At 42.0% G+C, this 25,829-nt stretch overlaps 1 protein-coding gene and 1 long non-coding RNA gene across 2 annotated transcripts; one reads left to right on the top strand and one right to left on the bottom strand.

Annotated features, from left to right (window-relative positions):
* Positions 1-406: 406 nt before the first annotated feature.
* On the bottom strand, positions 407-2,871 carry LOC128633622 (uncharacterized). The gene is made up of 3 exons (XR_008397063.1): positions 2,293-2,871; positions 2,034-2,086; positions 407-686 (listed from the first exon to the last, which is right to left on the bottom strand). It is a non-coding gene; the product is annotated as an uncharacterized LOC128633622 (long non-coding RNA).
* Positions 2,872-8,272: 5,401 nt separating this feature from the next.
* On the top strand, positions 8,273-15,778 carry dio2 (iodothyronine deiodinase 2). Its single transcript, XM_017477250.3, has 2 exons — positions 8,273-8,908; positions 12,219-15,778. Exons 1-2 carry the CDS (start codon positions 8,681-8,683, stop codon positions 12,780-12,782), a joined length of 792 nt encoding a protein of 263 aa, XP_017332739.1. The 5' UTR covers positions 8,273-8,680; the 3' UTR covers positions 12,783-15,778.
* The last annotated feature ends 10,051 nt before the right edge of the window (positions 15,779-25,829 follow it).

The following is a 25,829-nucleotide window of genomic DNA, read 5'->3' as shown; positions in this document are numbered from 1 at the left end:
CCGGAACATGAGGCATTTCTGCAGAACTACAGCTCTGGTTCCATTTAGCTCGGGGACCATCAAATGGCAGACCGCGGCCCAGATGCAGACCCCGGCAAAGTATTGCAGTGGATCGACGCGAGCAGTGGAAAAATATTGTCACAAAAAAAAAATAAAAAAAAATAAAAACAATCAACGTCTAAAAATAAATAAATAAACAAAAAATTTTTAAGAAATGGCGTAATTCATCGATTCTATTTTGTGATGCGTTGATGCCGATTATTTAGCTTAACGCAGCTCATCGAGAAACGGAAAGCAGTTCTCAGTGACTTCATTTACTCTTTCTGGTCTGATTAGAGAAGTGACTTTAAAAAGTTGACGACAAAAACAGAATGTTTAGAAGATATTTGGACAGACAATTGGATGATTGGTGCACATCCCAAACCCTTACAGGGAACTTTTATTGCCTAGCACAAACTATTCCGACCTGCTGGGATTTAGCTCAACAGGAATAAAATGGTGGATGGAACATCTCGTGAAGAGGACCGTTTACCGATGGACATCTGCTCTTGGCGGATTCGTGCAACTCCTCCTCAATCTGTTTTCTTCCTTCACCTCGTGCTTTGACAGGAGGTCTGACTCTCCCGCAAAGATTCTATAGAGAATTCTTTCTGCAGCCGTCACTCCAACTCTATTGTGTAAAGCCGCTGAAAAAGACCGAACGTTCTTTTACGTCATCAATGTCCTTTGCGAACTACCAAAAAAAAAATAATAATAAAAAAATCTAAATGTTTTAAAGTCTAATTCAATAGATTAATTTACATTTTTACTCGCAAACTAAATGACAGTCGTTTCGGAAACGCTTTCAATAAAAATACATGAAAAACTAAAACCAGTTCCTGTATAATTTCTTCTTTCATAAATCAGGCCTGCCATTTAAGAGGTGGAGAAACCGGTTGTCATGGTCACACCCAAACAAACGAGAAAAAGCCCCAAGATGTTCTTTTTACATTATAACAAGTTCAAACACAATAGCATGAACGGCTGTTAAATTATAACCCACGTCTCCTAAAGGAAACAACCGAGAACATGGTGTCCCCAAAGGCTGGTTTAAGCCCATTATTGTTTTCTGTGCATACTGTATACACAAACAATGTCCGAGGCAGACGATACACGAACATACCCATCATTTCAATCGGATTCGCACGATGGTATTACAAATGTAAATTGCGGTGATTTAATAACACAGATCTAAACAAAATGGAAAGCTGTGCCAAAGCTACAATGATCAAGACCGGACACGCAAAACAAACCAAAATTCATCTTATGAATTGGGAGAAACGGACACGGTGACGTCAGATGGCAAGGGCAAGACGTGCATACGTCAGCAGACAGAAAACGCAATTCGATGTGGCCTCAAAATGCACTCGCAAAACGCCGGGGGAAAAAAAAAAAAAAAAAGCTTTAGCTCATCATGCACACTGCATCTGGGACAAGCGTTTGTGTAGCAGATCCTCTGTAGTGGGGAATTCCACGCATTTATGTAAATCATGGGAAAAGTACATTTTCACAGATTCATCATTTCTTTTGTCTCCTCTGATCGGACGAGAGAGGATTTGGCATTTTTAAGAGTCGAGTCGGGTCAAATCGAGTTCACTCGGACCTGAGCGGGATTGCGGTGGGTGCTCGAACCCGCCTAAAGAACCGCACCAAGGAGAGAAATCAGTAACCGGGTGTTCCTTTCAAACACACATGTATGTGACATCTGTTAGCTGCTCAATGAGCTGACCTCAATTATGACCTCAATTAGCTGCTCTACTCAAGATGCCTTCAAAAATAAAATATTTGCATATTGCCACACCCTTCATTTTAATTTTTCACAAACACTGTGTACACACAACAGTATCATACTAAAGCTCAAAAACATCCATGGATACTAACCAACAAGTCTCTCTCACACACTCTCACACTCTATTTTTGTACTACACTACTGTAGCTATATGCAAAATAGCGCCCCCCCCCCCCCCCCAAAAAAAAAAGGTCACGTGACTCACCCATTCGCCGTCTACTCTACTTCCGTTTCCGGAAACAGTCGTATTTACATCCTCTACAAAAACAAAAATCAATACATCATAAACTCCAGGTGTTAGATAACTAATAAGTATGTAGTCTAATAAAATAAAAGTAGTCTGCTTATAATTTTATCTCATAGTACTTAACAGTTTCTAATGAACAGACAGACGACACACCAGGAAACCCGAACGTAGGCCTACAAAATACACACATAAATAAATAAATAAATAAATAAACCACCTAATTCTTCTCGTTGTGCTCTGTTCGCGGTTGGGAGCCTTTTTTTTCTTTTTTTATGTTTATAAACATTTCTTTAACACATTCCAACACTTCCATCGGCTGCAGTGTTCCAAACAAACCAGTTTAATTAAACCCCGCGAGGCCAATTAGCAGCCTCCAGGTCACGTGATTGAATCAGACGCCTCCTATTGGATATCATGAGCGATGGCTGATGTTTTGAAACATTACGCAAAAGTCATCACTGAAATGACGCAATGCTACATGAGGTAAAAGCTAAATTGGGTTTTAATATAAAGAAAAGTATATTTCTTTAATTGTCTAGTTCTGAGAGTTGGACAAAACGAGGGAAAGCGAGTGGTTTAAAATTCGGATAGTGCGGTTGTGCATGCTTTTAAATAAATAAATAAATAAATAAATACCTAAATAAATGAATAAATAGGCTGGGTGATGGAATAAAATGGCCACTTTTGTTTAAAGTGTTAATTAAACTATATTACATTTGACAAAAGTCATGTTTAATGTCTTGAAGGTCATAGTGAAATGTGAGAGATGTTGGGTTGCCATACTTCATCAAATTAAATCACCAATGTGAACTCTTTTTTTTTTTTTTTTTTAAATAAAACATACTCCTAAATCCTCATCTCACGAAGGTCAGCAAAACAATCTTTTATAATAGTTATGAATACATCTCTGTAATAATATATATATATATATTTTTTTTTAACGCACTTGAAGATTAATAATGTTTCTATTTTGAAGGATATTTGTGTATCTGGCAACCCCTATCTATAACGCCCTGTGCACTACTGTACGCAAGGCGTTGATTTTCACCTGCTTTTGGGATGCGGGGAAAATCATGCACATCAAGCAGAATGTTGTTTTTCATTACGCTTTTCCACCCTCATTTGCATGTATGAGCTTCATAAAACCCCACTTTGCCCCTCACAACATACGTAAACAGCTGTAAACATCTGGGCCCTGAGTCTGCCTGTTTTTACATTCTTATGTAGTTTGGTGTAACAGTTGATGCTGGTCGATATTCTGAATCCAAAACTAAGTCCAGTCACTAAAACTAGTCAAGGCACATGAGATGCACGCGCTGGTTTTTAAACACGTCACACACTTCAGGCGTAGTGCTAGTGTTTTTATTCTGATACATGGTTTTTACACATGATTCATTTCTTTTCCCATTTTAATTTTCTAGGGATTTATTTATTTCATACTGGATTTTTCTCACACGATTCATTTATTTCACATATCGTTCACTTATGATGTCTCATATCTTTTGCGGCCCGCCGACAAAAATCATTGCTTCACCGACTCACCTCATGTTCCGTGTGATGTTCGAGCAACGTGCGTCACTGCAGCACGTCATCGGCACTCATTCTGGACCCAAAACACATTCTTTACCAATTCAGAAGATTGTGTGATGACAAAAAAATATGCAGTGACCTCCAGGCAATTTGAAATATTTCAAACAACAGCTGGAAAATGAAGCTTCATGACTGAAACAACACGCCATCTGGTAATACTCTCTAACGTTTAACAACATTCCGGACAGAGATGAATTAGAAGAAATGGAAAATAAGCTGTAACGCATGTATTTGAGCTTAATATTGTATAGGTCCACCTCGTGCCACAAAAACGGTTCTGAGCCACCAAGGCACGGACTCCACAAGACCTCTGAAGGTGTTCTGTGTAGGTGTATCTAGCACCAAGACTTCAGCAGCAGATCCTTTATGTACTGTAAGTTGCGAGGTGGACATCCCACAGAATTTCAATCGGATCGAGAGCTGGGGGATTTGGAGGCCGAGTCAACACCTTGAACATGTTCCTCAAACCGTTCCTGAACAATGTTTCACTGTGTTTCGCGTTATCCTGCCGAAAGAGGCCACTGCTGTTAGGGAATACCGTTACCATGGAGGGGTGTACCTGGTCTGCAACAGTATTTAGGTAGGTTGTACGTGTCAAAGTAACATCCACGTGAATGCCAGGAGACAAGGTTTCCCATCAGAACATTTTGCCCAGAGCATCACACGTCCTCCGCCGGCTCGCCTTCTTCCCATAGTGCATCCTGGTGCCGTCTCTTCACCATGTAAGCCACACCCACACGATCTAAAAGAAAACGTGATTCGTCACATCAGGCCAGTCCTTGACAGGCACCATTGTAATGCGATAATCAATGTTATTTACTTCACCTCTCAGTGGTTTTAATGTTATGGCTGATTGGTGTATTTCTGCCACAAACCACTCAACATCTAGGAGTTTATATGCGAGATTTTTAGCTCTGTTAAAAGAAATATGTCAAAAAATATGAACTAACTTAAATAAAAAATCCCGGAAGAACTCTAGCAAATTCCCAACAGTTATAACTAATTAATGTGTACTCGAGGTCAGAGGTTGCGCCACTGCTTCAGCCCTGCTGCGTACCCCACTGACCCAGAAACCCTGATCCAGAGCACAAGGAATCCTTTGTCTTATATTCATTTGCATCTCAAACGTATATATCAGTCTCTCCTCGTATGTACAGTGCATATCTGGGATGTGACATATAAACACGTCAGCTTTAGATCTCGGTCCAAAAGAAAACACGGAGGATGGTAGGGGTCGAAAGCTGTATGGAAATATGTTTTGCTTAAATCTGAGTGAGTCCCAGATGACTCGTGCTGTAACAATAGCAGGATTGATGAGCGGGGTAAACAGCGGCTGATGCATTCGCTTTTTAACCTCTTTCGTGTGTCCAGCTGTTTGGTCATCTTTTACTCGTGGGTGTGTGTGTGTGTGTGTGTGCGCACATTGGGTCAGCAGCTCCATCCTGCCAAATGACACGCTATTAATCCCAGCTCTGTCTTTAAGGGAAGCGTTCAGGGGGAAATCCAACGTCACAGCTGCAGAAGTTTTCAGTTCTCCTCCCTCTTCAATCACGCATTACTTTTCCTGGCATCTTCGAAATAATTCGAACTCTGACTGAGTGTCAGAGATGTGCTGTTATCGGAGAATAATCAACAACTGCGTGGCAGGATAAAGCGGACTTCCTGTTACCACCTAAATGGTGATTATTTTCCTGTAACAGCACATACTGAAGTGTTTTTTATTCCTCTTATACCCCACTGAAGATGTTGGAATTTTACAGCATCAGCTCTGACTGTTACAAAGTTCTGACACTGGAGACTCCTTCCATATACGTTAATAAACTTCTCCTTACACAAACTCCTTCAGCACAAACTCCTTCGCCAGATCACCAGAAACTCCTTCACCATATCAATGATTACACACATAGTTTTTTTATCCGTTTATTTGGAGCGTCTGCCGTACGAGTCCCCGTGAATGAGCTGTCTCCATAGCAACAATAACATATTAGAACAAGCGCATTTACATAATCCTGTAGTACTGTCAGAGATGCCGTTATAGACCTTTAGTCCCAGCCATCATGAGTTCCACGGTGACATCTGGATTTGGTAGAAACTGTAGAGACGGTCTGACCTTCTGAGCGTGTGGTAAATGAGAGTACGATTCATTCGGAATGTAAACGACTCGTACGGCCGGGATCCGATCCGTCGCCTGAAATGCATCGGCTGTGTTTGTCCAGGTGACACTGACGCCTGGAGATGAAGCTAATTGTCGGGATAATGTGGAACAGGAGGAAAAAAATTAACTTACGCACTGCTCGACACCTACCGTGGTCACAGATGAATGAATGAATGAATTTAGAAAAGAAAAAAATGTATGGATAAACAAACAAACAAACCAACCAATAAATGGACGGCTCGATGGATGAAGAAATTAACGAATGAATAAATTAATTACTTAATGGGCAACTGCCTGGATGGGTGGATGAATGAATGAATGAAAGCTCCGGGCCCTCTGTGACCCAGTGTAGGATAAGCAGTACAGAAAAGGGATGTATGAATGAATGGATGAATAGATGGATCAATGAAGGCATAAACAAACACACAAACAAATAAATAATTAAATGGGTGGATGTACGAATGGCACAAGGATAGATAGATGAATAAATTAATGAGTGAATGATTGAATAAATAAATGAATGTATGAACGAATGAATGGACAGCTGCATGGATAGATAGATGAGTGAATGAATAAACGGATGAATGTACAAACATACAAATAAAGAAATAAATGGAACAAGGAACAGATAAAAGCATGAATGAATGAATGAATGAATGAATGAATGCACAGCTGCTTGGATGGATGGATGGATAAACAAATAAACAAGCAAACAAATAAATAAATGGATGGATGGATCACTGAAGGAAGAAATAAACAGATTTCTTCCATTCCACATCAACAAACTGAGCACAGCCACTTTTATTCATTATACGTCAGAATAAAATGTAAATAATTATACTGTATATTCGCCCCATTATTCTCCGTTATGATTATTAGGACTATCATGATTATTAGTTCTGTGCCAAATTCTAGGTATTTAAAATAACGCCCCATGTCATCTTTCTCCCCGAGCTGAGCCGACACCGCGTCGACATTTGACTTACGTTTGAAAGCCTCATTTTCATCCGTCATCAACATTAGCGAGCTAAAACGTTCGCATCCCCTTCGACACGCTCGGATTGTTTCATTCCAATGCGCCTCATTAAAGGATAGAACTTCAAAAAGTCCCGAGTCTTATTTAAGACATAACAAAGTTCAACAGGTTCAAACTCTCAGGCAGAGTGCTGCGAGCAGTTAAGAGACAATGAGGATCGGAAAAGGGGGAAAAAAGAAAAAGAAAAAAAAAGAAGAAGAAAACGACTTGCACATGAACTGAAGTAGAAAATAATGACCTTTCACACAGATGGAGAAAGAAATTTTTTTTTTTAAAAAGGACGTTAAAGTGATTGAGGGGAAAATGGGAGAGATTCCCAGAGAGAATCACCCAATAAATATATATTTATATCACATTCCGAGTAATATTTCAACAAACCATATTTTGTTCCTTATGATAAAGAAGAACGGCATGTACACCCCAATGTCCTGCTGGATGAATTCATTCCGTGGAATTTTATTTACTACATAGAGCTTTTAACAATGGACAACGATGGTCACAAAGCAGTAAAAATCCGGATATAGGCTTACAGCAGCTACACACAGATCCCCAACGAGCAAGCCAGAGAGATGGGTGTGTAAACTTTTCACCCTTCCTCAGTACTACGGGTCAAATTCCAAACAACAGCCGTTTACATCGCCTTGTCTAACATGGTGTTCATTCCTTCATTCATCCTGCTCCGGGTCGTGGATCCGGTTCAGTATGTTTAGTAAGGTAGGAGGAAACCGGAGAACCCTGAGGAAACCCACAGGGACACCTGAGAACATGTGGAACTCCACACAGACGGTAACCCGAGCTCGGATCGAACCATTAATCCAGGGGATCCCAAAGTTTTCCAAATAGCATTAACATTTGACCGAGGCCCCTCTTTTGCAAGACGTCTTTAAAACACATTACAAATACAGACTTCTGAATATATCCCCCTTTTTTTTTTTTATTAATAATTACCTCCTTCATCTTTACATTACATTAGGAATTGACTGTGTGTGTGTGTGTGTGTGTGTGTCTGAGAGTGAGAATCACGTATTTATTTATTTTTCACACCAAATTTTAAGGCCCCCCGGGCGCCCCCTGCCGGCCCCCACTTTGCAACCCACTGCTTAAATCTACCCTATACGGATTGTTAATGATATACTGTATAAAGCCTAATGATGATGTGTTTTCAGTGTTAAATGTTGAATATTTACTGACATTAAAGATATTTCTTGGATTTCTGGTTTCACTTTCACGCAGCTGCATGACGGGAAAAAAAAAATCATGCTACCTCATACTGGAGGATTAATTCTACTCTGTGCCAGTTAAGTGTTAATTTAGATCGTGTTTACTTCCGGTCCCAAGTGTGTCGTCACACTCTGAGGCAGTGATAAAGCCTTGGATTTCCAAAGCGGTTTAAAAACAAAAAAAAAAAAAGAGAGAGAGAGCGAAAAGAAAAGAAAAAGGAGAAAGAAAACAAGAGCGCTGCGTGAAACCGGATGATTTTCTGCACTTTTTAAAGTGCGCTTCAGGGGGATTTTTGAAAAGTTGTTTTTTTTTTTTTTTTTTTTTTTTTAAAGAAAAAAGAAAAAGAAAAAAGTGGGCAGGGAGTGTGCTCGAGGTGTCTCGTGCGCTCTGACGCGCTCTCTCTGTCTGTCTCTTTTGTGGTGGGGAACCCGGGAACCATCCTCCTTCCATCCATCAGCCCTGAAGTTTAGCATCTGTTGCTTTTGAAAGAAGGAAGGAGGGCCAAAGAAAGAAAGACAAACAAGACGCACCAAACAAATAAAAACGGAAGATGCGTCTCGCGCGGTGAGGGCTCGGTGCGGGTCACCTGTTGCGGGAGAAAGCATGGGAGTGCTCAGCGCGGACCTGCGGGTCACCCTGCAGATTCTACCCGGCTTCTTCTCCAACTGCCTGTTCTTCGTGCTCTACGACTCGGTAGTGCTCGTGAAGCGCGTCGTGTCGCTCGTGAGCCTCTCGTGCGGCGGCGGCGGCGGCGCGTGGCAGCAGCGCATGTTGACCTCGGCCGGCGTGCGCTCCATCTGGAACAGCTTTCTGCTGGACGCCTATAAGCAGGTGAGCAAGTGAGCGTGCATGCACGGCGAAACGCCTGAATTCTACACACTCTATATAGGCTATAAAAGAGCGCACTTGTTCCAGGAAAGTGTGCCAAAAAAAATAACAACAACAACAAAGTTTCACAAAGCTGCACATGACATGACACTGACCAAGATCATGCAAGTATTCCAAAATTGTGCTTAACAAAACAATTCAGCATCTTGGATTTATCTTTTTAATTAAGCTAATTAAGTGTGCAAAAACTAAAAAATTTTTTTCCCCAGTAGATACTCAGTAGTTCAGCATGACGTCATCATCCTGGATTTGAAACTGTAAATAAATTGTCTGGATGATCTTTTAGGAGTCAGATTTACAGTAGCAAATATTCCAGTAGGTGCACCATACTTCATTATGACATGATCCTGCATGAAGGAAGTGTGTTAGACAGTTTCCATGCATACTGTAAATAACTTCCGGACGATCATTTATAATAACTGAGACAGAGCCAGCGAATATTCCAGTAGGCACGCAACCATTCGTCACGTCAACAACATCCTGGGTTTATTTTTATTTGATATGTTTGGCAAGACAGTTCCGGAATTTCGTTGTATATAGATTGTTGAATTTTTATTTATTTATATATATATATATTTTTAAATGCCTGATACTGTACAAAAGTCTTTCAGCACGTTTTTAAAGCAAAGACGCCTTCAAAAATAATAGAAATAAAAAGTCAATGTTTAATTCTTGGCCTTGGAAATGCGTCAGTAGTCTCAGAGTGTTTTATACACTAGTTTTATACGGGAAATCGCATCGGTACGTTTTTTCCAAGAAGAATCTTTCTCAGAGTGTAGATAAGTGTTGAAATGACAAATACAATGGGATTCCAACAGTAATGGTATTTTGCGTCTTCTACACTCGGAGAGAGAAAGGTACCAGACTGTATCTGCTTCGGTGCTGCACCTTTGTACCTTTACATTCTCTGTGTATCTGTAGTACGTCATTTAAAGTACATCACTGGATGATGCACGGATAAGATAACACCGCATGCACCTTTACAGGTAAACGATACACACTAAAGGTGCGAAAGGTGTGCTCCCGATGGTACCGCTTGTGCTACACTATCTTTATTCCTGAGAGTCTATATAGTCGACTGATACTGTGATAACTGGATTAACTCATTCAACTCACGTGACCAATAAATACAACTTTAACAATACAACCGATGCAAGTTTGAGAGCCAATGTTCTAGAAGGTACCACTTCGGCACCGATCTGTACCTTGTTGGTGTACAGAGTAATGGTACCTTCTAGAACACTGCTTCTCAAACGTGTATCACGTTTATTTAAGTTGGATTTATTGTCGAGTTCTTACAGTTTAAGGTTTGACTTGGTCACACGAGTTAAAGGAGTTGAATCCAGTTATCACCAGCTCTAAAATAACGTCACTCGGACCTGACGTTCACGAATTAAAAGCTCCAATAAGCAGCCAAAACATTATCGCCTTCATTCGTCTTTAATTTCATTTATTTATTCATTTTCATACGGTTCATTTTCATGCGAATCATTCACGTGATTCATTTACGTATGATTCATTTACATGTGATTCATTTTCATGAGATTCATATTCATGAGATTCATATTCAAGTATTCGTTTGAATCAATCTGTAACCAAGGGTGGGTGTGGAATTGAGTGGGTTTTTTTTTTTTTTTTTTTTGGTAATATCTAAACGACGCAAAAAGTTTGAGAACCCCTTTGTATTGTTTACACGCTAGTGTAAACGTAGTGTCCGACTCACACACGTCCATAACGGGATGTTAAGAACCACCTCTGACGCTTAGCTGATGAAAGTCTCAGAGAAAATATACAGCACGTACCCAAGATACCCTCGATGGGATCACTTCGGTACCTTTTAATTCTAAGCGTCCGTACGTTCGCGTTATAAATGCTCCAAGGGTCACCGGCAGGCCTGGTTCCTGGTCTCTGATGGAGACCTTGTGGTAATGAGCTGTGGTTTAATGGAAATTCAGTGGCTGTAATGGACTGCTGTAGGCTGCAGTGACTCTGCCTTATAAATATCCAGACAGAGCGCGACAATATTGCGATAATCTGTATAATTTTTAGCACGAAAACAAACATTCCTTGTCGCCGGTGTCGCGTTATCAAAATTTTGTTCCACCTGAGCGACAAGGAAAGGTACAGTTAAGTACTCTCTATGTTTCGAGAGCGTGCAATAATTCCGAACGACGACAATATCCTGGATCGGAAGCACTCTCCGAAATAAAGGCACCAAACTGTTTCAGACTTTTCCTCATCGCTGGAGTACTGCGATACCGTCAAGGCCACGTCTTTCGTACTTATAGTGTGTATTTTTATCCGTCTGAAAATGCTTTAACAGGACCTTAAAGACCTACTGTAGAGTAAGGCAAGGTGCTCGACGTGCACGTTAAAGGAACGTACAGTCTAATGCCTTTATTCCCAAGAGCGCCTTAGGGATTTGCGTATTTTATTCATTTCTTTACATTTCAGCTGTTTAGTGTCGGAGGTTGAGTTGTACTGTGGTTCGTTTGCGCGTCGAGTGTCGAGTCTTTCCACACGTCAGATCGTTTCCGCTACGCCATATTCGGTAGCCATTTGGTTTGCGTTTGAAGCAGTACGGCGCATAAAAACGCGACGCGATCTCTGCTTCTCGGCCAAAGTTAAATCCGTTCAGTAGGAAGGATGACGGACTTTGATCTCCAGACAGTCAATGAACTCGCGGGACACGGGACGATGGCCTTTAAATTTGTTGTAAATGTCTGGGTCTCCGCGAATGTTACTTTTTAACCCGGACCCGGGGAGCGATTGCCTAACAGACCGTAGTAAGTTGTACCCGTGCCAAAACGAATACTTTGAGCATCCTCCTCATTTAAAGACTGTCAGGTCGTCACTGCGCCGAATTCCCCGGCCGACGGTGGGAACGGAGCCAGACGTCGGTTCGTATTACGTTCTAGATCAGGATTAGTCGCTTTGGTAGTTTGTCATTTCTTCAGAGATTTCCCTCGCTTCTGACGTCTTCATTAGGGATCTGAATCTGCTTTGTGACAGAGTTCCATGTTAAATGAAATCGACTTGAACAGGTACTGAGAGTCGTTTGTCGATGGCTGCTAGTCGCTAGTCGTCACGTGCTCGGCCTCATACTACGGATCTGTAGAGTGAACGTGTGTCCGTCAAATGCATAGATTTAAACAAGCCTCCCTGTTAGTTTACACCAAAATCGCATTCTAAAGTATCTAAATTACGCGACGAAGAAATCCAGCGCTGAACGAAACGAACTCTGTGATTGCAGGTGAAATTGGGCGAGGCGGCTCCGAACTCTAAAGTGGTGAAGGTTCCCGGGATCTCCGGCTGCCAGTGGAGCAGCGAGGATGGAAAGACGACGGACGAGTGTCGCCTGTTGGACTTTGAATCGTCCGATCGGCCCTTGGTGGTCAACTTCGGCTCGGCCAGCTGACCCCCGTTCGTGAACCAGCTGCCGGTCTTCCGGAGGCTGGTGGAGAACTTCTCGGACGTGGCGGACTTCCTGCTCGTCTACATCGACGAGGCTCACCCGTCTGACGGATGGGCGGGCCCACCCATGGAACTTTTCCCGTTCGAGGTGAAGAAACACCGCAGCTTGGAGGAGCGCCTGGTGGCGGCGCAGAGGCTCGTCGAGCATTTCTCTCTGCCGCCGCAGTGCCGGCTGGCGGCCGACTGCATGGACAACAACGCCAACATGGCGTACGGCGTCGCCTACGAAAGGGTGTGCATCGTACAGAAGAATAAAATCACGTATCTGGGAGGGAAGGGTCCGTTTTATTACAACCTTAAAGATGTACAGAACTGGCTTGAACGGAGCTACGGGAAGCGGTAATCTCTGCTGAACGGTGGAATGGTTTATTTTTTTAATAAAGGACAAGAAAAAAAAAAGAAAAAAAAAAAGATGACGACACTTTTACACCTCTATTGCCTCCAACGGCGACGTGAACTCTCTGGAAGTCGTCCGGATTCTCTGAAGATCATCGATGATCGTGGGTGGAATCCAAACATCCCTACCTTCCTTTTTTTTTTTTTTTTTTTTTTTTTTATAAACAACGACTACAGAGACTAAACCAAGCATTGCACTTCGACTTTTATACTTTGATAGGATGTCTCTGACAACAAACCTGTGTATGCACTATAAACACCTATAAACACTATCGATATCCAAGTCATTCGCATTAATAGTAGTATTACGGCGTGTGATTCTTTCACGCTAAATAACACGCATCACTTTGCAGAACCAAATTGCCGATCCCAGAAGAAAGCACAAGCTCACATATAGAAGAAATATAATTTATTTTTATCGATGTTTATGTTTGTTGTTTTAAATATGTGACATGTTTACCTCCGGCGGTTTTTTCCCTCCATGTTTGAAGTTGACAATCACTCATATTACTTGCCATTGTAGCCGTATTATCAGCTTTCGCATGCCCGATTAACGCTTTAGCACATCTGCCCCAGTGGAAAAAACCAGTCTGAACCTGGCTAAAACCCAAATATGCTAATTAGTTTGTCCGTTTGTCCATAATGTTCTACATAGAACCCTTCATCATAGGCGTTTTAGAAAAGGTTCTCTTGCAAATGTTCACATAACCTTTGAAGAATCTTTCTATATATATATATATATATATATATATATATATACACTGAACCCAATTCCAAAAAAGTTGGGACGCTGTGTAAAATGCAAATCTCATAAACCCATAGGTTATAGAAAACATATCAAATGTTTAAACTGAGGAAATATACCATTTTAAGAAAAATACTAAGGTCGTTTTGAATTTGATGGCCGCAACACGTCTCAAAAAAGTTGGGACGGGGCAACAAAAGGCTGGAAAAGTAAATGTTAATAAAAAGAAACAGCTGGAAGAACAAATAATTAGGCTACTTGGCAGCAGGTCAGTAAGATGATTGTGTATAAAGAGAGTATCTTAGAGAGGCGGAGTCTCTCAGAAGTAAAGAGGGGATGGAATCTGGATGGAAGCAATACAGTATGTTGCTCTAAAACCCGTATGTACCTTTCAGCATTGATGGTGCCTTTCCAGATGTGCATGCTGCCCATTCCATAAGCACTAATGCACCCTCAAACCATCAGAGACGCAGGCTTTTCTACAGGGCGCGGATGATAAATCCGGACGGTCCGTCTCCTCTTTAGTCCTCTTTAGTTTAGAGGACACGGCGTCCATGGTTTCCAATTAAAAGAATTAAAAATTTCGATTCGTCTGACCACAGAACAGTTTTCCACTTTGCCTCAGTCCATTTTAAAGGAGCTTTGGCCGAGAGAAGACGGCGGCGTTTCTGGATCGTGTTCACATATGGCTTCTTCTTTGCATGATATAACTTTAACCAGCGTTTGTGGTTGACCGTGTTCACAGACGATGAGTTCTGGAGGTGTTTCTGAACCCACGCAGTGATGTCCATTACAGAATCACGCCCGTTTTTAAATGCAGTGCCGCCCGAGGGTCCGAAGATCACGGAGATTTCTCCAGATTCTCTTAATCTTTTGACGATATTATGTACTGTAGATGATGAGATATTCATAGTCTTTTAACACGGAGGAACATTATTCTGAAATTGGTTTTTCGCAGATCGGTGAACCTCTCTCCCATCTTTACTTCTGAAAGACTCCGCCTCTCTAACATACTCTTTCTATACCCAATCATCATACTGACCTGTTCCCAATTAACCTCCAGCTGTTTCTTTTCAATAACACTTACTTTTCCAGCCTTGTGTTGCCCCCGCCCCGACTTTTTTTTGAGACGTGTTGCGGCCATCAAATGAAAACCTACCCCCTCCCCCCCATCGGATTTCGCACAGCGTCCCAACCTTTTTTTGGAAACGGGGTTTGTATGTGTAAGAGTTTTGAAAGATATTTCTGGAAATGCAGTTTCTATGAAGGCCATAAATACACGTATAATGACCTATAAACACGTTCATAAGACTTTATATGTGTTGTAATTGTTCAGGAAGCTGTATTACACTTTACAGCAATGACTACGATGCGTTATAAGCAGAGCTTGGAACGCGAAGAAACGGTCGTGGTCAGCTGTGGGCTTGGTTATTCGATCTTTATTACTCTAAGGATTATAACAATAACAAAAAAAAGAAATAAATCGATCTCATTTTACTTTCGAGCTCACGATTACAACTTATTATAAAGCTCGAGTCCAAATACATCCGTCAACATTTTACACTCAGTAACGATTTATAAGTATAGTATTTGCCAATACTAGTACAAAGTAAAATCTATAACCGAATACATTTTTAATAGATAAAATAAAGCGTACAGCATAGCGAAGGTTGCTACAAACCGTAATGCGTCTCATAGATAATAATAATAACAACAACGTATAATTACTTGGAAATATATCATGTCGTGAATGTATTTACGGCCTCCGTCATAGAGAATGTTACATATACGTATATGTTATATTCCGCAAAAGGAAAAAGAAGAGAAAACTGATTCTATATTTGATTCAAAGCAGGTTTTTCCTCACGGTTTTGCTTAAACATTGCATTTTGACGGTGATTATTTATGTCCAGACATGCACGCACACATACACACACCTACACACGCTCATTTGTGTCAAAGACAAACCGGTGTGTGAATGAAGACCACTGACGAAAGGATCCCGCGTTCCTGTCTGTGGTTGGATGGAACATCACACCTCTTTGTCCGGACCTGAAATGAGCGTTCCTGTAGATACACCCAAATCAGCTTTGCGTATTTACTAACATTGCATTTATTTTTCTCTCCCCGATGCACGCTGTGCACCCGGCTGCTTCCTTGCAAGTATACAACAATAAAGCTCAAACGTTTGCTCCCGATTCTCCGAGTTTTCGTCTTTCTTCCTAATTAGATCAGGGAGAGCTTTAAGGAGAAGTCGGAGTTGGATCGGTGACGGATGAGCAGAGGAGGGGAGGGGGGGGGGGGGGGGGGGAATCCCAGATTATGCCATCCTTTGCGTGATCGTAATCAACGGAAAATCAGGAGAGCGCCAACATGAGAAATTACTACGACATAACATCCGATGGGTGGAACCCACTGGGACGTGCGTTAGTGTGGGCGTGTTTTTTTATTTTATTTTCCATTAAAACGATGTCTGCAGGCATGCTCTCGGTGATGGGTCTGAACATGTGCAGCACCATCTGAAACAGTGTGACGCCAAGCCTCCTGGCTGAACTTTTCCACCTCGGAGGCTGCCAAATAACCTGCAGAGCGAAGACTTTAGGAAGAACGTGTCCCGCAGAAACGCCGCGAAACAGAAACCCTAGTCGTGGCCGTGCGTTGTTTATCCGAGCGGAACCGGTACGCTGGAATCGCAGAGGTTTACATTCACGGTGTTAGAACGTAGTGAGCAGCGACGCTGCCAACATCACGGACGGAGGTGGTAGGGCACGGGCTCAAAATAACAGCAGCAGTCCAGGAAAGATTCTCACGCTATATATTTTAGGAACATAAACCCACACTGGACAGATTCCTTATTTTCTTCTGACCCCCCTGGAGTGAGGAGGGGGAAAACCGACTCCAATTTATTTCTCTACAGCAGAGACATAAATGGCTGGAGATTGCCAAAACAGTCTCTATAAATTAAAACAAAATGTTGATGCAATGTTTAAATGGGGGACATTTTTTGTCCTAATGTACACAACACGTTATTTGATTTGGATGGCCGACATCTTAGTGAAACTAAATCATGCCTGCTATCACTATCGCTTATGAATCAACTCGGAGTCTCCCTGGGAGATGCTGAACATTATAATCATTCCTACTCCACCCCTTTTCTGTCATGGAAATCTTTGAGGAAGTCACCACAGAACGGAAAGATATAAATAAAATTTAAAAAAAAAAAAAAAGAGAGAGAGAGAGAGAGAGAGAGAGAGAAGAAAATCTAAATGAAAGGCACTTGTGTTTGTCTCCAGCAGTATTTCCAGTTGGTGTATTTTTCTTTTCTTCATATTAAGCCCCGGACACTGATGAACGTGAGGAAAGAGGAGAAAGAGAACGTTCTTTTTAACCCTTTAAACCTGCCGTGACTATTTATACAGGAACACCTGCATCGCTTTCATGCAATTTAGCCAATCGGCCAATCACGTGGCAGGAGCGCAACTGTACAAAATCAAACCGATACTGGTCAAGTGCTTCAGATAATGTTCACGTCAAACATCAGAACTGAATGAATACTGATAAACACGTTAAGTTTGACTGGACTGGAAAATGCTGATCATTCGGGGGTTTGGTAGAATGGTGCGGAAAACAAAAAAACATCCGGTGAGCGGGAGCTCTGCTGGCAGAAGCGCCTTGTTGATGAGAAAGATCGGAGGAGAACGGCCAGGGTGGATCGAGACGAAGGTTACAGGAAGTCAAATAACAACCCTTTGCAAGCGTGGTGAGCAGAAAAGCATCTCGGAATGCACGGCATGTCAAACCATGAGGCGGACGGGCTACAAAAACGTCTGTTCATCGAAAACTTCGCCACATTATATCTTCTTATATATAAAAAAAAAGAGATTATTAATAAGCGCATTGATATAAACCTGTGATTTGCATCTGCTCTACTGTCGGAGCTGCAGTCGTAGAAAAATGAATCAACACCGACCCTTCTGACCAATCACAATCCAGGATTCAGGATTACTAGAGTGACCAACACACCTTCCTCAATCATATACAAACCTGAATGATCTCTCTGCGTGAAACTTACTGTGTGCGTTAGATTTCTTTTTTGGACATCCATCATTATTTCCCTCTCTACACCTCACACTTACCCGTATAGCGATCCGTCGCTCACATAGTCCGTCCCATGAGCTAATTTTGGCTCTGGATGAAAAGTGGAACATCAGTATTCAGGAAAACGTCTCGGCTTCACAGACCGCAGTGAATAGCGTGCTGGAGAAGTGCAGTCCGTGTTCCTGCAATCAGAACCCGTCTTCTCTCTGGAGCATCGTCTTCCCGGACACAGAGACTCCGTACAGACTACTGATGCAACTTCCTGTTCATGCAGTCACCAAAAACTGCTTCTGAAACCACGGATCCTTCTACAACGGTATCTCAGGGCTGTACGATAACACCAAAGAGAACCATAAATACACTAGAACTATAAATACATTAACTTGCGTGTGTATGATGCATTCTCACATCATTTTTTTAATAGTTGACATTCAAGGGGGGGGGGGGGGACAAAACACTTACCTCGTAAGCATCCATCTAGCACCCTCAAGTCTTCTTTGATTTGTCCTTCTGAAGGTGAACTTTCAAAGTTCCTACGTTGAACTTTGAACTTTTGAACGCCTTATTCAAGTTTTCTGAATAAGGGACCCTACCTCTCTCAAGGAGGAAGCCGTAACCCTTTAATGTATGGTTTTGCTACATGGTAACAATTCATTTATCTCTACAAAATTAATATTTTCCTATGTACCTGAAAAAAGGGGGCTTTAACTTTCACATAATGAATTTTTTTTTTTTTTTTTAAATGCCACGTCACATGACCAGGAAGTGCTGTTTGCACTTCCTTTTCTGCAATTACACGGCCCTTCCTCGAAGGGTTTGATTAATTGAAAGAAGAAGAAAAAAACCCCGAAACGCTATCTGTCATTTAAATCGGCGTATATATTTTGAGTATTCTGTTAAATTGTATAATGCAATTGTTGCCATGGCAACAGCATTAGCGAAAATTAAAGCCTTTCTAAAAGCTTTTTTTTATTATTTATTTATTTATTTTTATTATTATTGGTCTGTCCCTTTAGAGAACTTTTTAAAGGTATTATGTAGAACCCCACATGAGAGGGTTTTCCCGTTGAGATCCTTAGGAAGCAAGCCGAGGAACCTTTCGAGGAATCGGTTACAACCGTCGTTTATTTTATTCATCTTCATTAAGCACTAATCAGGGTCGCTGATAAAAAAAAATAAAACACAGTGTTTATCGTAAACACATTATATGGTGTTCTGGTGCATTTCTCGACTGGTGACCCGGTGTATCCCGGTGTATTCCAGTCTCAGGAATCGGATCCACCATGTCCCAGACAAGGATGAAATGGTTACTGAAGATGAATAAATGATTCATGGGCCTCTGAATGAACGGTCAGTTCTGTATGGTCTAAAGTTCTCTGAGGACAAATAACATTTCTTCATTTATTCCAAAGCACATCTTTACAATAAACTGTCTCTGCGCCATTGGCATTCCTATGTTCTAGGATGTTCTAGATTCCTGTCCATGCTAGTCGTTCGTCTTATTGAATGCGATGATGACGTATGAAGTAGATTAAGAATAATCGTTCTTTGCTTAAAAGGTGCTGCCCTGGTACTCCATAAACAAACCTCAGTTCAATGCTTAAGAGAGCACAGAGTAGTGAACGCTCTTCATTGGGCATACCGTCGTTGACATCAGAGCTTAATTCTGACTTCAAAAACCATCTGCCTGAGGAGAAAGCCCATGCCCAAACATGCGCACCAAAATCGCAACGTGCACGCTAAACGCCTTCAGTCTGAAATGACACGATTATGAACAGAATATCGTAGGAATATTGTGTTGGATTAACAGAACAAGCGAGGAATTTCCATGTTATTTAGAGCCTGTGGGTCCACTCTGCTGCTCCAGCTACCGTGGCTTCCCGCGTGTCACGAACCTCTCGAGGAGCATATTTAAAAACACTTGCATGTGAACATGGGCGTGGTCCGCTCTTCTGGAGAAACGAGGCCCTCAGTATACCAGGCGTTAACGATTTAGGAATTCGGGAGTTTAGGGAAAGATTGTTTATTGTATTATGTTTGACTTACCTTCTTTGACATGTCACTTAGGATCAAACCTTTATCTGATCATTTTTAACCCAGTTCCAACTTCAAAAACCTTCTTTCCGAGAAGAAATTCCGTGCTCAAACCTGTACATACAGAACGCAAGACGCAAGGGAAATACAGTGGGTTGCGTAACGATTCTCCCCGTTGAACTTGTCCACATTTCGTAGTGTTACAACCGGGAACTGAAACGGTCTTTAATTGGGATCACGTCATGAATCCACAAAAATTAGTCTGGAAAAGCAGTACAGTCTATAACAACATTTACAGCCGTGACTGTGTAACTATTCAGCCCGATTTCTGTAAAACCAATAAATTGGTACAAACATATAGTGACCTAATTCATTGACCGAGTTGACCTGAGTGCAATTAAAGTGTCACGTTTTCTTAATATAAATACACCTGTTCCTGGAAGAACCTAGAGTTTGTTACCTGAGCAAACAGCGTCTTAAAGACCGAGCAGCTATCACAACAAATCCAGAACAAAGTTCTGGAAATCAATGAGCTGTTTAAAAAAAAAAAAAAAAAAAAAAAAACTTTTGCTTACAGGAAAAACAAAAAGTCCACCAAAAGTCAGAACCAAGTAAAGAGAGGATCAGCCAATAAAAGCAACCGAGGGAACAATGGTAACTCTTAACACGACGCTACCACCACCATGTTTCACTGTGAGGATGGGGGTTTAATAAGCATTAATATCCTCTGTGATATTAATACTGATAGAACCCATGATGTTATTAGAACCTTAGGGTTTGATTGTGAATAAAACAGTGCTCATCATGCCGAAAACCCCATCCCCGCAGTGAAACATGCTGGTGGTGGCATCATGTTAAGAATTACCATTGTTGCTTTTCTTGACTGATCCCCTCTTTACCCAGTTCTGGTGGACTTTTTGTTTTTCCTGTAGGCAAGTTAGTGGGGTTTTTTTTTTAAAACTGATAACTGACTCTCTTCCAGAATTTTCTCCCGGACTTGTTGTGATGGCAGCTTGGTCTTCAGGATGCTGTTTGTTCATGACGGCTTGACCTTTACAGACCACATTTCAACAACTCCACGATCCTGTAGGTTCATTCCGTACGACATCAAGAAAATCAGACCGGATCTCACCGAACAGGCTACGCGGATACTAGTCCAGGCTCTCGTCATATCAAAACTGGACTACTGCAACGCACTACTCTCGGGTCTCCCAGCCAGCTCCATCAAACCCCTTCAGATGATTCAGAATGCAGCAGCACGCCTCGTCTTCAACCAGCCCGAAAGGACCCACCCTCTTCATCTCCCTCCACTGGCTTCCTGTATCCGCCCGTATCAAATTCAAGGCCTTGATGATCACGTACAAGACCTTGTCTGGAACAGCGCCCCCTACCTCAACACTCTCCTGAAGGCTTACGTTCCCTCACGCGATCTGCGATCGGTTAACGACCGACGCTTAGAAGTGCCTACTCAGCGTGTCTCAAGGTCCCTTTCCAGAACATTCAAACTAACCGTTCCTCAGTGGTGGAATGAACTTCCGACCTCAATCCGGACCGTACAATCCGTCACTAACTTCCAAAAAAACAGCTAAAGACCCAGCTCTTCCGTGAACACCTAACTAACCCCTAAGATGTTAACCCCCACATTATTTCTTAAAATAAATAAATAAATAACAGAAATCTCTGGCTCTTACACCTCTGCGCACTTTCCTTCACTAGAACTCGATTATAAATCTTGCATTGCAGCACGACTTGCATTGAAAGATCATTTGTAAGTCGCTTTGGATAAAAGCGTCCGCTAAATGAATAAATGCAATGGAATGTTCGCTAACAAACTCGGGGTTTTTCCAGGAACTTGCTGATATATTAATAAAACACCACAGAACCTTACTACCATCCAGTGATGTGAATAACACTCTGGGTCCTTATAACAAGTACCACGGGTTTTACCAACACCCCGAGGTTGTTATAATACCCCAGGGAGCTATTACTTTGGAGTACTTAACAAGCAAGATTTTTATTTATTTTTTTTCCCCCTACTAACACTTATTAGTGCCTGGGGTGCGTTTACCGGTGGCATAGCCGGGAATTCATTTCTGGATTGTATAAGGAAATACTAAATAAAATTACCACATGATCTGCACAATTAAATTGGAGTGGTGATGGCACTAACCCTTTATTTATTTATTTTTTGTCAATTAAGGCAACGATAGTAATACAGGAAATGGCATATTTCCTGTCAGATCCATCCTTCTTTTTCTCCTCCTTCAGTAAACCGCCACTACTTCTTCAGGTGTCACCTCGGATATCACGGAGTACCCAGAGTGTAGCAGTGTGGCTAGCAGCTATCAAACAGAAACGGAGGAAAGAAAATCACAATCCTGATTGGTTAATCCGGCTTCTGGCCATAGCAATAAAATGTGATCGAACGAGCCAAGAGACGCGTCTGTTTGACGTCTGGGATGGTTACGCGTCACGTGTTAGCGCGGACAGAGAGATGCTATCGGGATTAATTCGAGTAAAGATCTAATAATAACCGAACAAATTTGCATGTTAGTCGGACGGGTACATTGGACTAGTTCCGGTAATCCGTAGTCACCCAATAAATCTGCCGGTCCACTTAAATATCAGCATGAAACAGCGTTTTATTGCTAGCGACGTGAAGAAGACCCGAGCGTGACGCTCACACACGGACCGATTTGATTGCGTTTTGCATAGCGATGACCTCAGGGCCTGTGGCTCGGTCCCTCTCGGAAAAACAACACAAGCTCGGTAATGCTGCTGTAACATCCAGCGATGAAAAGGGAGCCTGTGTTTACAGAAATAATATCGGGTGACTGAAGTGTTGTTCCACTTCCTCGGTGCAGGGGAGTGTTTGGGAGAACCACGGCATTGTGCTGAGACAAAGCAACACGGGGGAAAGAAGCAAAGCTCCAGTCATGCTGCTCCTCCTCCACTCCTCCGCCACTGGGCACCATCAGCAGCATTCCTGCTGCCCTCAATCTCACTCTCACTCACACACACACACACACACACACCCTAGAGGGCACTGTGTGCTCAAAACTGGTTTCAGTATATTATATTCAATTCTTTGTCTCATGTAGACAAACATATTTCAGTCTTAAAAAAAAAAAGGTTAAAGATAATAATAATAATAATAATAATAATAATAATAATAACAACAACATTATTTATATAGCACATATCATACATATTTAAAATGCACCTAAAAAAAAACCAACTAAAAACAAACAAATTAAGTAACGCTAAAGTACTCAAAAATAAAATATACACAAAGAACACAGAAATAATAAAAATACAAATAATATCAGTGACAGGAAAAAAAAACAAAATAAAAATTAACATAACGAAAGTAAGGTAAATAATTAAAGTGTATTAAATAAATAAACCATTAAAAAAAAAAATCTGTAACAGCTCTTTATCTAAATACAGTGGTGCTTGAAAGTTTGTGAACCCTTTAGAATTTTCTCTGTATCTGCAGAAATATGACCTGAAACATTATTTTTCTTCAATTAAACAAACGAGACAAACATATTATACTTGGTGATTTATTTACTGAACGTCTAGGATTTGCAGATTCATTTGAAGGAGAAATTAGAGTGGGGTGTTTTCAGTCAATGGGATGGCAATCGGGTGGGAGTGAGCGTCCTGTTTTATTTAAAGAACGGGCATCTATCAGAGTCTGATCTTCACAACACGTGTTCGTGGAAGTGTATCATGGCAGGAACAAAAGAGGACCTCAGAAAAAGAGTTGTTGAAGCTCATCAGGCTGGAAAAGGTCGCACAACCATCTCTGAAGAGTTTGGACTCCACCGATCCACAGTCAGACCGATTGTGTACCAGTGGAATAAATTTAAGACCATCGTTGCCCTCATCAGGAGCGGAGACCAAGAAAGATCTCTCCCAGAGCGAGACGTGTGATAGTCCACGAGGCCACAAAGGAACCCAGGGTAACTTCTAAACAACTAAAGGCCTCTCTCACATTGGCTGCGTTTATCTGCAGTTATTGCTGCACAAGGGGGTCACACCACATACTGAAAGCAGAGGTGCACATACTTTTACAACTCACAGATATGTAATATTGGATCCTTTTCCTCAATAAATAAATAAATAAACGACCAAGTATAATTATTTTTGTCTCATTTGTTTAATTGGGTTCTCTTCGTCTAGTTCTAGGACTTCAATACTTGATGTGGGGAAGAAAAAAAAAAAGTGCCAGTACTGCCCAGACGTTGGCGCGTGTATCGGCCGGTATCGTTAATTTGTTGCAGGTAAACACTTTATTCAGAAAACCCTCCGAAAGGAGCACGTTTAAGTAGAAACGACACAAAATGGCCGCCAGAATTGTGACTTTTCTTCCCTTATGTGAAATACACCATCGCTCATGTTTAAGTCTGATCATGTTTTACGTTTAGTGAATCAGAACCTCGGCGTTCAACCTCAGTTTGTTTTTTTTTGTTTAGTTTTTTTTAAGATGACGACCACTAGAAAAATAAAAATAAAAATAATAATCACATTGTCCCTGTGGAAATTTCTCTCTGATGCACCACGGTTCGCGGTCCTGCCGTGCAGCATGCGCTCGGCTCTTCGTTACCGCGGCAAAACAACACACCGGTAATAACACAGACGCGGGGTCGCGGTCCCGAGGCTTCCAGCTGAGACGAAGCGGGGACGGCGACTCTGACCTCGCGGCCTCACACTTTGTACGTTTGTTCTACGGTCATAATTAACGATGATTAGTTTTTAGATGTTCTTCTCGCATTTATTCCGCGCCCCGGTTCTCCGTGTGGGAACAAGAGACGAGGAGGACAGAATTGCGGAAAAGGTCACGCCGGCGAATCCTTCGGTTTCCCGACCGGTGATGCATTAGAGTTCGAGCTCTAATTTACACGGAACCCAAAGGTCAGCGTACGGCTGAGGAGAACACGCCGAGCTGGGAATACACTAAACTTAACAACGCCCCGGATAAATAAATGATTCGACTTGAAACAACAAGGCGTGTGGGGAAAAAAGACGGCACGGAATCAATCTCCCGTTCCTAATGAGTCCGGGACTTTTAAAGGGGTGGAGTTCGGATTAAAGACGGCGGTAAACAACGAGACAAACCTCATATACACGGAGCTGTAGGATTGGGTCTGGAGTCTCCAGGTGTGCTGCTGTAGGAAAATAATCAACGACGGGTCACAGAGAACCGGAGACTCCTTATGTAGCGCATACGCGATACAAGCGTTAGAAACTCCTGGACATCTGCGCTCGTCTCGTCTCGACTCGAGGACGTGTGCGGTTTAACACCGTGTGCCTTTTTCGCTGATGGACTGTGGGAATGTGGAAACGCGGTGCACTCCGTATCCGTCATTTTAACCGATGCTTCAGCGTCTCTAATTTATCAAAACGAACACCGACTTCGGCGTCTACGTCGCGGTGTAATTAATTAGAGCAAACACACCCGCCAAATTCCAGGCAGTCTCGAACTTTCGCTTTAGGAAGAGAAATAAAATACATATATTAAGGTTAAACCATTACTCCAAACCTGTACACTGTGAAAGGAGCGCGATTAAACGCGGATATACGACGCGTGGTCTGCGCGATACTGACGGCTGGATTTCAGACCAAAAGTTACATTAATATTAACCAGGGGAAAGTTGCATGTATTCAGAGTCGGGTTACGCGCCTGCTTGGCTTTCTGACCTCGCTGTTTGGATTATGCGAATGACCTGCATGTAGGTGAAGCCTGTGAGGTTGCCAGATGTTCGCAGATTAGGAAAAATCCTCCTCAAATGGCATTCCGTAGTCTTTACTGCCCAAACATGACTTCCAGCATGACATATCGTGGTCAGACAGTGGCGCTCGACCGCTCCTCACTCGAGCGCTTAAGTTCAAGGTCAGAATCGCACACATCTGTTGTACTCAAACTCCACCCTGCAGGCAGAACTCGCTCGTAACGTCCGGTTCGCGCTTCTAGGGAAATCAGTCATTCACGGTATTAAATTCTCACCACGCACGCTTAACCCGACTCCGAGTAAGACCCCAGATGCTCCAGATATCGTCCGTGAGGGTTCTCCGCAAACGAAACCAGCTTTATCTCGAGTTTGCGTACGT

Source organism: Ictalurus punctatus, chromosome 9 (assembly GCF_001660625.3).
Source record: "Ictalurus punctatus breed USDA103 chromosome 9, Coco_2.0, whole genome shotgun sequence".
Classification (NCBI taxonomy): domain Eukaryota; kingdom Metazoa; phylum Chordata; class Actinopteri; order Siluriformes; family Ictaluridae; genus Ictalurus; species Ictalurus punctatus.
The sequence above is the reverse complement of the archived record's forward strand: the minus strand, read 5'-3'. Positions and strand labels throughout refer to the sequence as shown.